This window comes from Triticum aestivum, chromosome 6D (genome assembly GCF_018294505.1).
Source record: "Triticum aestivum cultivar Chinese Spring chromosome 6D, IWGSC CS RefSeq v2.1, whole genome shotgun sequence".
Taxonomy (NCBI): domain Eukaryota; kingdom Viridiplantae; phylum Streptophyta; class Magnoliopsida; order Poales; family Poaceae; genus Triticum; species Triticum aestivum.
In genome coordinates, this window is record NC_057811.1 from 80036933 (window position 1) to 80048690 (window position 11758).

Genomic DNA, 11758 nt, shown 5'->3' on the forward strand with positions numbered 1-11758 from the left:
CAGGCGGCGCTATTCAAGTCCTACCCCCCGCCCGCGTGATCCACCTCGCCCGCTGGTGGTATCACCAATGTCAGGTGGAACTGGAGGTCGACGAGGTGTGGAGCAAGACTAACAACGAGGAGGACATCGCCAAGGCGATCATTTAGTTTGGGTTTAAAATAGAAGTATATCCGAAATTATACCTCCAGAGTCAAACGAAATCCCCCTTTTTTGAAGTATGTCCGAAATATAATGAATTTCGTCTGGTTTATATGAAATCCGCTGTGTTTGCATGAATCTCTTTTGGTTTATATGAAAATATGTCGTGTTTGCATGAATTTTGTCTAGTTAGTTTGAACCGTCTGGTTAGCTTTGGATGGCGGCCTCTGCATCAGTATCCACGAACTGGTCCGACAGTTGCCGGAGTAATTTGCGGGACAACGTTGGAGATGCCTTAATACAGGGAAAAATACACATGTAGTAAATCTCATTTTGCAGGTGTATACAAAATAAAAGTACTCCGTAATTTATGATCAGCTAAGTTAGTTCTCCAAAATTTATGTTTTTCTAAAAGATGCTTGTATTCAAATCATGAAATAGTGCATAGTCCTTGACCCGTACAAACACATCCTAACATACGCACAAAGAATTAGAGAAACAATAACCAATTGAACACGAAGATCTCCACAACTCAATGTCATCATCCCTGGATCTTACGAGAAGACCTCTGCAACACAAGTATATGCAACCAGTTGCAAGCAAGTCATCATCTTCAATCACGACATAATTGTCGCCACGTTGCTCCCTCTTTTCTTTGCCCAGGTGCCGAAAAGACAAGGACATACATGTGCATCCAACATGCCTACACCAGTCTAATCCGGCGCTGTTAGCCCATGAAGACTATTCACACTAACAGTGTTACTCGTGCTAATGCATTTCTCGGCACCATCGCCACACACATACGCTATCTCACCATTTGCCAGGCAATGTACCAGGAGTTAAGCCAGCCATTCGGTCCTTGAAACCCAAGCCGTCCCTCTTCTCGCCGAAAGGTGCACCAGTCAGCAGCAGGGCCTCCAGACCCGTATACATGTGACCGAACGCTGTCGCGCTCGCATCACCCATCCTCGCCACCTCCATGGCTTTCAAGTAAAGCTTCGAGTGCCTACACGTAAAGGATAAATTAACCGAGTTGTCCCTCTGATACTGTGCTAGATGTTCCGGCAGTATGTCCCTCGCGTCCTCTGTCCACCGTTTCAGTATATCTGTATATGCTTGGCAGGGATCTCTTCAACGTGAAGCATTTCCATCACCTGTGTTTTTGCACGAACAAAAAATAAAAAAGCAATCAGTTATCTTGGTCCGGGGACATACTTTCCTACCATCAGTACATAATCTGCTGCGGAAGTTTACCTGAGAACATGGCTGCACAACATCCCAGTGTGCTGAAACTGACCACATTCGCATGTAAACTCCGATTGATCATCATTTATGTTCACTTCATACTCAACCCTGCTCCATTTTTTTTCTTTTTGCTGCATTGTTGTGGACCGTTACATATTTTCTCATCTTCTCTATTTCGGTGATATTGTAGGCAGTGGCTTCAATCAGTAGTCGCCCGAACTCTTCAAACATTGCTCTCGTGTATATCCTACTTGCATGCCGTTCTATTGCCAAATTAGTTCTCCTCACTGCTCCACCCTGTCATACAATTGAACATTTTTCCTGATTTTAGCACTACTCAAAAATGACATAACACTTACTCGACCTAGAAGGAAAATAAATGCTTCCAGTCTTCTAACTGAAAAAATTCAGTAACTAATTACTTACAATCATTGTCCTCTTCTCCTCATAGCTTTCCTCTCGCTCTCGATCGAACTGCAGCCTCATGTATTGCCTCACAAACACGTGCATTGGACTCGCTGGTGGAATGTAGGTCTTTAGCATGTGATTGGCACTTTCGCTGCGTTGAATGCTTGTCATTTTGGCGCAGAAAACTCCCTTGAAGCACCGCTTATCCCACTTTAATCTGATCTCATACAACTGTGTCATGCTGGTATGTTTCCTCGAGTTGTATTTATCTAAGAAAATACCCCACGCTGCCTCAAACTCATCTATGATTAACATGTGGTTCACAACCTTGTGGAACTCAGCCTGAAAAATCAGATTTTTTCTTCAGGACATGCCATTTGCATCACCTGTTTCCATGGCTCTGCTCTGGTCTGCAAAAATAGAAGTCGTCATCAGGGCATGAAGTGTGAGTTCTTTGACAAACACAAAGGGTTTTTTGCTGTCTATGACTTACCTGTCAGAATAGTCCTTGGAGCAGGGCCTCCCATCATTTCCAGGAATTCCGAGAACACCCATTCGAAACTCACTTCTTGTTCGTCCCTCATTCAGACACCAGCAAAAATTATTCTCTGAAAATGATTGTTGACCCCAACAAATAGTCCAAAAGGCATATTGTAGAGGTTTGTCCAGTAAGTGGTGTCGAAAGTTACGACATCCCCAAATAATCTGTACTGCATTCTGCTGCTCCCATTTGTCCACATGAGGTTCTTCACTTTGCTACTCTTTTCTACAAGAACTTTATATGTAAACCTGGGGTCACCATTAACAATGTTTGCAAACACCTCCAAGGTCTTCCGAACATCATCCTCCGCCTGCTCACGGCTTATGTTCCCGCAAATGTTGCTCATAGTCCTTTTTTTAAATGGCACCTTCTCGACTGATCTGAAAAAACTATTACCAACATTCACATTATTCTCCCTCAACTGCTTTATCAAATCCTTAGTGTACACATCCATGTGCTTGTGGGAGGGCCAGTGCACTTTTTCGCCCATAGTCAACGACATGGAGTGGTTGTGGCTCTCACGGTGCTCTATAAGTACCAACTGTTATCCGCAACGTGTAGCAATCGAATCAAGGCTAGACACTCGCACCTGCAAGATCTGCTATTCTCCGTCTCTGGCTTGCCCATGTTGTCCACACAAAACGCATATTCAGAACACCTACCAAAACTCTGAAACATAAAACTATACGAAATTCAGAACTCACCGAACATCCGCAGACGATTTCCTGCATGCATTTAGTTCTCTCTGCATTCAACCGGCTCTTGCCATATCTAATACCAAAGCCAATTTCCCACGAGTACAGATTGTAGAAGTCGTATCGTATGCTTCGCCCAATGAATCAAAACTCAATCCTAGTTCAGGTCTTATTACACTTTTTGTTGGTTCCTCCACATATTTCCGAATTGACTGCTCCATAGCACTCATTCGGGATGGACATGGAGTCCGGTCTGGTGGCGCACTACCAGGTCTTAATCTGCATTTCAGAAGAAAAAAAGACGTTTACTCAGTTTTGATACGCATAGCTGTTTTCTGTTCACACCGGCCACCAAATTATTCAACACCTAGGTTATGGTCATTCACTAACTAATGTGCTTTCTCTATCATTTTTCTCTCCAATGCAAATGGTCCGCAATCGACCATTTTGACCAAGAACTCAAATTGTAAATACTACCACGATTTTCTTTGTTTTCATACCTTTTTGTCCATCCAGGGGCCTGGGGATTTACTCTGTCAGTAGACAGCGCAGACCTCGCGGGGGACATCTCCTGTCGTCGGCAAACGCCAGCTCGCGCAGCATCGTTTCCGTCGCCGCTGATATGCTAACCACAATCAGAGCCAGCATCAGAATCCGCCTGTACCGCCGCTCCTGCTCCTCCATTCGCCAGCAAAGCCAGAGGCACCGGATCCGGCTGCTCATGGCTGTCCGTGAATTCCTCAAGCAGGGGAAACCTTTCAAAATAGGGTGTGAGCATTGGCGGCCATTTTGACAGCCAGTCGGCATGCAATCTACTACCGGTACTAATTTTTTTCGGATCCAAAATATTTTACCTGTCAACAGCATGAGGAGGAACTCCATGCCTGCATCTTCCATAGTCTCACCCAGCTCCAGCCATCGACGAGATAGCGTCACCTAAAGGAACACCCTAGCCGGTTGTCACAGATGGGTGCGGCGGCCGGAGGGGAGGGTGTTTGGGTCGTGCTGCGGCCGCCACTCGAACTATTACTGCGGGTGTGGGGGTGGTTGGGCGGCAAGGGTTTCCAGAACGAACGACACGCAAAGTAACGGACAGACGGCTCAGCTTTTCGCCCGACGTCCTGTTCCTCTCTATCTGATCCATGGATCGGAAAAAACAATAACGTCCTGGTCCACGGACCAGCCCCCGACTGCAGCCCTGCCGTCCCAAGGGCCCACCTCCTTGCATTCTTCCTCGTCGCCAATTTTCCACGGACCGCGACTGACACGCCAGACCCCCTTTTTCCGAATCCCGAGCGTTGAACTGAAGGCCAAGATATCGAGAGCAGCTGGGCTCGGGCTCCAAATCGCCCCTTCCCGCTCGTTCTATGCTTCTATTCCTGGCTCTCCTCTCTAGATATCCATGCATACCGCAACAATGCGGATGTTGTCCTGCCAAGAATCCAACTAAATGCACACCAAAAGGTCGCTTCGTTTTCTTGCATGATGCATTGTTTCCCTCTTATATATTGTAGAAGTGCATGCTCTGGTCAATGCAACACAAATACCGATCTGATGAAAGAGACTACGCAATACATTTATACGTCAATATATATAAAACAAAGCGGCATAAATTTCAAGTGTATTATTTTTTGTTTGTGGCGCGATGAAGATGTATTCTAGAGGACCAGCAAAGTGTTTCCAATGTGCCATTAAATTTCTTTCAAGGAAACAATTTTTTTTCTCTAGCAGAATTATTTATCACTGAAACCACATTGGTTTAAAACAAAAGCAACTATTCCTTCCAAAGAAACTATAATATGGTGCTTCGTTGTGATGATGGTCGTGCTTCTTTCTCATTGTGAGCATCGTCACGTGGTGAGTGACATCAATAAGGAGTGGCATGGACGGAGCCAGGCTGACAACGATGCACCATTAGCCAAGGTCCTCGTTGACAACAAAGTAGATCAGCTGAGGATGTCAGGCATGGTTTCATGGAGCCAGATCCGCGAGCTCCCGTTGCTTGATGATCCTCCCTGATGCATGTTGAGCATACAAGTTAAGATTGCATCACGTCCATCTACTAAGGGGACGACGTCCCGACGTGGCGGATCATGGAGTATACCCTTTTGTGACTTGTAACTAATAGATTTTATTGACCAAATCAGTGGTCAATTATTTTGATGAAACACATGCGAGACTTATAATATGTGTATATCTATGTGATATATAATTTATGCAGCTCACTAGTAGGAACCGCCTAAACAACTCAAGTATTCCAATCGGTTCTTCAGCCGAATAGTCTAAACCCCCGAGATAGATGTTATTGGAGACTGTGTAGAAACCGGCCATGGTATTATGAGTATTAGCGACCGCTGGCTAGATATGGTAAGTGAGACCGCCCAGAAGCTGTGTAGCAAACCGCCTCTAAAGTCGTGTTCTCTCTACTAGTGCTTCATCCTTAGAATTTGTCACTTAAGTTTGCATGAGTGCTTAATGTACAAAGAAAGGCAAAGTATAATAATATAATGTTGTATAATAGGATGAGGAAAATAGAATAGGATTAACTATGATGAGTTTGTCTTTAGCCATGGAGTGCAAGCACAAAGAAAAATAAATATGTCAATCAGGTACTCCTTCCGTTCCAATAGACTTGGCCAAACTTAAAAATGTTTGACTTAGGGCGTATCTATAACTTCAAGAATTTTGGAAGAGAGGGAATAGGAAAGGAAAACCAAATTAATGATATATGATTCATATGAATGTGTTGAAATAGACTTCTCACCAATCTCTTCTCAAAGATTGTAGTGTCACTTCTTGCAGATCACGGAGGCAAAGTAATTACAGCCTGTTGATTCAGTTTGTCAATGACTTCATCGAGAATATCACACACGACAAGTGGGTGGTTCTTCTTCAATTGCTCAAATCCCTCGGTTCTTTTTATGTCTCGCAGCCTCTCAAAGTCTCTTGCCATATACTTGAGACAGCAATCCTTGAGCCGTTGACAATTGTACCACTCAGCCAGATCCAAAGTGAAGCCCACCGTCTTGACATCCAGCTCCTTGCTCAGCTTGCTCTCGCACATCAGTTTCAGTCTTTCTACCGCATATCGATCAGCTGCGACGAGCAAATGCCGTGCCATGTTTGTCGCCTCTTCCGTGGTCTCCTCCATGAATGCCGGCAGGGAGTCCTTGTACATGTAGTGCAGCAGGGCCTCGAAAACCTTATCATCCATACCCTTGATGCAGATGCTGCTCTACCTGCTTTCCATCATGGAGCCGCATAGTTGTGCGCGGAAGACCGGTGACCGCGCACTGAGCAGGCACGCATGCACCTTGAAACTCTTGGACGAACCGATGTTGACAGTGAGGTCTGCCTTGAGGCCGCTCTCTAGAAGATCGCTGAGATCTATGCTCAAGTTGGAGGGCGGCACGGTGATGTTACCGCTATCTTCGTCCTCACGGATGACTTTGTAGACTTCAACGGTGCACTTGATCACGAGGCAGTCATCCTTGAGGCACCCGGACGTGGCCAAATCGGCTTTGCTAACAAAGCTGCTGGTGCCCAAACCCTTACCGCCGAACAAGAACTTACATGATGTTTTGCCAAAAATAAATTTGTTGGTCGATGGCATTTCAGGATCCTGGAGGCAGAAGGAGTAGGACGCCCTGACCTCACCCTCGCCGGGGCTTATCAGCTTGAGGAACACAGACGTGAACTGCTCATCAACCCTCGGGACGCGGCCGTTTGGGTAGTAGGCGATGGCCCGGTCGTGGCCGCCGGCGCGGAAGGTCTCGGACGTGAGGATGGTGTTGCTTCCTGTGACCAGGGAGTGGCCGACGACCTTGAACAGATGCTCGCCGGTGTGGACGACCACCGTTGACGAGGTCTTGCTGGTTATCGTGGTGGCCTCCGCCGCCGATGCCGGCATGATCAAGAGCAAGAGCTTCCCAGAAAAAGAAATCGAGGAGCATATCAATCTTCACTTTTTTTTAAGGAACCGATCTCCACGAATTGATCTCCACTTTTTTTTCCTTTTGTAGGGAATCGATCTCCATAGATCTTGGTGGTTTCGTACTGGGCCCGGGATACAACAGCCCAACACGGCCTAGGTCCCAGGCAGAAAGGGCCCAGTCAGCGTGCACGCACGGACGCATCGCACGACGCACGGAGCTACCGCTCGGACGCCGGCGCCGCGTCTCTGCGACCTACTAGCAGCCTAGTTGTCGACGTCCGCGTCTCTGCCGCTCCCGGCCAGTCCCGCGCCCCTGCCTCCCTTGCCAGCCGCCGTTTCGTCTCGCGCCAGATGCCGTGCTGCTCAGTTTGATCGTGATGTCTACTTTGAAGGCTTCACGAACTGATGTCTACTTTGAAGGCTCATGTAATCACTACACATTACAAACTTTTGAGCTAAAAACTAATTAATGGTTCATATGCTGTGATGAGAACATAAATATTGTAGTGATCCAACAACAATCATATCATGTCAATTATACCTTTAGAATCATTATGCACGTCAAACATCATTGTCGACCCTTTTTTGTATAAGTCACTCTTATTTTCTTGCTCCACCCCTATATCTGCCTCCCCAATCCAAGCTCGGCACCACCATCAATGGCACATCCCAATCCCCTAACCAACCCGCACCCACACTTCGAATTTGGAAGACACAACAATGCAGTTTTGCTAGAACCTCTATGCTTCCCAGGATCTCTACCATACCGCACATCTTTTGTAAGAACGACCAAAAACATCAAACAGATCATCCATACAGCTGCAACAACTGCTGTGAAAACAAACCAGATTTCGTTATGCTATGTGGCAATCATTCCACCAGTGGCATTGCTAGGCCCTCCTCGAGGAAGCTACTTGCTTCTCCAATTTCAGAAAAACAATACAGTGAGCAAATATGTCATGCCGAAATGCAGCAATATGATCTAATAACTCAATCAAGCAGGTCGCCATGCCCCACGTCCATCATCGATTGGCCACTCCCTCCATAGTTGTTTCACTTGGAGATACCACCTATTGTAGATGCATTGTTCCATTACCTTCTTTCCAACAAGAAATAAACATATCCATAATAGCAACAGCCTAAATCAAAGTTATGGATCTAATGGTTGTATTGGAAAAGTTGAAGTTAAAAAAACTTCTCTCCCTTATGAAGTGTTAGGATTGTAATTAACATACACCATCGCCATTATCATCACCCCAAGCTGTTCAAGATGTGCTTCTGAAGAGCACGATAAAGTGAAATATTATTTGCCGTATGCATTGCTGACATTGCTTCTAAAGAGCACAATAAAGCGCAAACACAAAACCAACAGAAACCAGTTTATGACTGGAATGCATATATTGGCCATAAAATTTCAAGACGTATTAACAATTTTGAGGCGAGGAATGCAACCAATGGACTGATTTAGGTATTGAAATATAGCAATTGTCATTGTTCTACTGGCAATCAGTGCAACTAAATTAGCAAGAAAGAAAATAAGCCAGAAAGCATTCCCTGCATAGAGAATACATCATAATAAGTCAGAGTAAATAACCCTGGTGTAATTCATGATACAAGCCAATTAAAAAGAGAAAACCCAATGTATGTAATCACAAATAAAATATTCACAATAGCATAGGGGAGAACCTCTAATGGGGCTCATTAAGAAGAAAATAGCAGCACTAGTTACATATATTCAGGCACATCCAACTTACTTGGAATTGATGAAAATAAGATATGTTAAAGAATTCAGACGACTTTCGGTTTGCAATGAGGAAAACATCTTGTCCTACACATGCCAGGACAACGGAAGTAAGAACAAGAAGAACCAAGGAAATTGCTTCACACACGACAGTCTCCGGACGACCTACAAACGATGCTCCCTCCCCAACAGCGCTCTTGCGAGCATGCTCGCTGTTGGCATTGCGACGGCGTCGGTGTGCAGGCATCGTGTGTATAGCAGCGCCGAAGAACCAATGCAACAAGTAAAACATCTTAGTCTAGAGAGAGAAGCCGAGGAAGCACTAAGCTGCTGTGGCCTCAATGATGGGTTAGCTGTTGATCATCTAGCGTTTGAATTACAACATGTTATCTACAATATTTGGTCTCAGACCCAGCAGAGTGGCAAAGATTGGAATCCGGAGAATTTCAGTGTTCTAAACAAGACTGAAATAAAAAAAAAGCATGTATCTGCCTGTAGACATTTAAAGTTCGTTTCATCAGTAGCAGGGGTGCAAGCTGCAGCCCGCTTCGTTCAACGAAACTCATCCATCAGTTCAAAATTTGCTCAACATCTGCCTAGAATTAACACTACATTTGTACTATGTTATTGTCCGCTAGTCCGCGACGCTTGCATCCTTAATCCGTAGCGATTGAGCTAGCTAATGAAGGTCGTTTAGCTTGGAGTACCACATACTAGTCAGTTTTGTGCTGCCTTTTGATCCCTAACCTGTGACGCGAAGGCTTTCTGGAGCTGCTGCCGAAGCAGTGCTCTGAACTGTCGGGCAGCAGCCAGGCTCACATCCAGCTTCGCCTTCTTGGCCATGAGGTCGGCCTTCCTGGCTTCCGCGGTCCCGATCCCGGCGTCGTCCGAGCGCAACCCGCCGCTCTGCAGCTCCTGCAGGGCTGCCTGCAGTTGAGACACAGAGGCCTTGAGCCTCTGCACTTCCTGACGAGCTCCCGCCTCGAACTGCTGCGACATCGCCCGGAACTCCTCCATCTCCTTCCTCTTGGACTCGTAGAAGCGGTCCCACTCCTCCGCCTTCCGCTGCGCCTCCTCGATCTCGCCGTTGGTCGAGCTGATGTCGCGGGCGACGGCGAGGCGGCGCGCGTTGGCGGCGTCGATGCCGGCGCGGGCGGCGAGGGCGCGGGAGGCGAGGTCCGCGGCGCGGCGCTCGAGGAGGAGGCGGCGGCCCTCGAGGCGGCGGGCGGCGGCGACCTTGGCGGCGAGGAGGCGGGACTTGGCGGCCTGGATCTCCTTCTCGGCTTGGAGGCGGGTCATGCAGTGGTTGCGCGCGTCCTCCATCTGCCGGACGCGCTCCTCGAAAGCAGACGACAGCTCCATCACGCAGCCGGCGCGGCGGCGGTCGCCGCCGGCGAGCCCGAGTTGGTTCGGGAGGTGAGATTCGCTACAGGGAAAGGGGCAAGCGGTTTGGGGAATCAGGAAGAGGCGGCCTCCATCGCGGACGCAGCTTCAGTGACTTTGCGAGGTCAAGTCACTCACGCGGACGCAGCTTAAGTGGCCTTGCCTCCAATATCAGCCACTCATTCTACATCCAACGCTCAGGATTCACGCAAGCACTTAATATTCAGTGTACAATCTGTAGCATATCACTGAAATTTTGAAAACACTGAAAATATGAACGAAATAACGTTGAAATTCGCAAGCATTTGGCATTCATACAACTCAATAGCATTACACCGAAATTTTCAAGCACTTGACATTGACAGTGTAAATTGTAAAGCATATCATTCGAACTCTTCTTCTTTTTTCATGGCATATCATTTGAACTCTTCTTCTTTTTTCATGATATATCATTCGAATTCTGTGGCAACAAGCACTGCCAATGAGCAATCATCCAATTATGTTACGTAATAGGCCATTTCATTCAAACACTTAGTCCACAAAATACTATAGTTAGCCCCTAAATACTGCAAAAACATATAGTTTTCTTTAAAAAAACTATAGTTAACGCCCGAAGTGCCATGTAACCAGGCTCCCCCGCTAGAGTTCCTCCCCAGCTCCACCCCTGTCGCCACCGGCTGTCCCAGCCCCTCTAGGGCCCCGCCCGCCGGTCACGCGCGCCTGGTCCCGCCCCCTCTCCCTTCTCCCGGCCCCGCCCTTGCGCCGCCTCCCCAAGAGGTGGCCGGGACGGGGCGCGTCCCTCCCCTAGGCCCAAAGATGATGAAGTGTTATGTACTCGACATTTGCATGACACCACTAGAGGAATAACAACACAACATATCATCAAAACATTAAATGGTATTCAACTTCACATGATTACTAGCAACAGGACTTCTCACATGTCCTCGAGAACTAATGGATCTACTCACAAGACATCATATGGATCATGATTAGTGGGTATAAATATTTGATAAACAATCTTCACATAAATATTTTTCATCAATAAATATCATATGCATCAACTACAAGATGTAATCAACACATGCAAGTACTCCTAGTAAAAAGTCAATGGGAGGTCTAATACAATGATTGAACAAAAGGGATGAACTAGGGTTTGGAGATGAGATAGTGCTGGTGAAGATGTTGATGAAGATGATGATCCCAATGATGAACGAAGTGTTGGTGATGATGATGACTTCGATTTCCCCCTCCCGAAGAAAAGTTTCCTCGGGAGAATCACTCTGTCGGAGAGCAAAAGTTTTCTGCTTAGTTTCCACCTCAGAGACGATGACATAAAGTCTTGAAGATTTTATGTGATTTTTTCGAGGGTAAATGGGATTTTATGACCAAAGTGGAAACACCTTGCGGTCGTGGTGGAGACGCAGCCGGTGAAGAGCACCTCGGCCTCCCCGTATAGGAAGTAGGCTTGTAGTAGCGAGACGAGTGTGGCGGGTGGCCTTGCAGCACGAGGCGGGCGTGTTGGGGCAGATGGGGGTTGCTGGCGGCTGTGGTTCCTCTAGTACCTGAGGCGGCGAAGAAAGCCCACAAACACCAGCAAGAACTCCTCCGAAAGCCGGCGAGGGGCGGGGGATTTGTGTCGATGTTGCGGGGCTATTGTGCAGCCAGAAAAATGG

General features: G+C 46.9%; 1 protein-coding gene, 1 long non-coding RNA gene and 1 pseudogene across 4 annotated transcripts; all 3 read right to left on the reverse strand.

The window, feature by feature from the left end:
• Positions 1-628: 628 nt before the first annotated feature.
• Positions 629-4165, reverse strand: LOC123143688 (uncharacterized). Of its 2 annotated transcripts, none has more exons than XR_006470978.1 (7): positions 3882-4165; positions 3528-3782; positions 3037-3306; positions 2285-2946; positions 1810-2201; positions 1393-1680; positions 629-1292 (listed from the first exon to the last, which is right to left on the reverse strand). It is a non-coding gene; the product is annotated as an uncharacterized lncRNA (long non-coding RNA). The 2 variants fall into 2 exon arrangements; XR_006470979.1 differs by having other exon boundaries at positions 2285-2950.
• Positions 4166-5789: 1624 nt separating this feature from the next.
• On the reverse strand, positions 5790-6976 carry LOC123141151 (BTB/POZ and MATH domain-containing protein 1-like; annotated as a pseudogene).
• An 819-nt stretch (positions 6977-7795) lies between these two features.
• LOC123143689 (uncharacterized) lies at positions 7796-10191 on the reverse strand. Of its 2 annotated transcripts, XM_044562641.1 has the most exons (2): positions 9450-10191; positions 7796-8031 (listed from the first exon to the last, which is right to left on the reverse strand). In XM_044562641.1, exons 1-2 carry the CDS (start codon positions 10062-10064, stop codon positions 7984-7986), a joined length of 663 nt encoding a protein of 220 aa, XP_044418576.1. In that variant the 5' UTR covers positions 10065-10191; the 3' UTR covers positions 7796-7983. The 2 variants fall into 2 exon arrangements, with proteins under 2 accessions (XP_044418576.1, XP_044418577.1); XM_044562642.1 differs by lacking the exon at positions 7796-8031 and having other exon boundaries at positions 9036-10191.
• Positions 10192-11758: the final 1567 nt, after the last annotated feature.

Coding starts and splice junctions, on each gene's coding strand:
- LOC123143689 (XM_044562641.1), bottom strand. CDS start 10,064: ATGGAGCTGTCGTCTGCTTTCGAGGAGCGCGTCCGGCAGATGGAGGAC. Junction 8,032..9,449: donor AGAAAGCCTTCGCGTCACAG/GTTAGGGATCAA, acceptor CATCTACAATAG/GTGGTATCTCCAAGTGAAAC.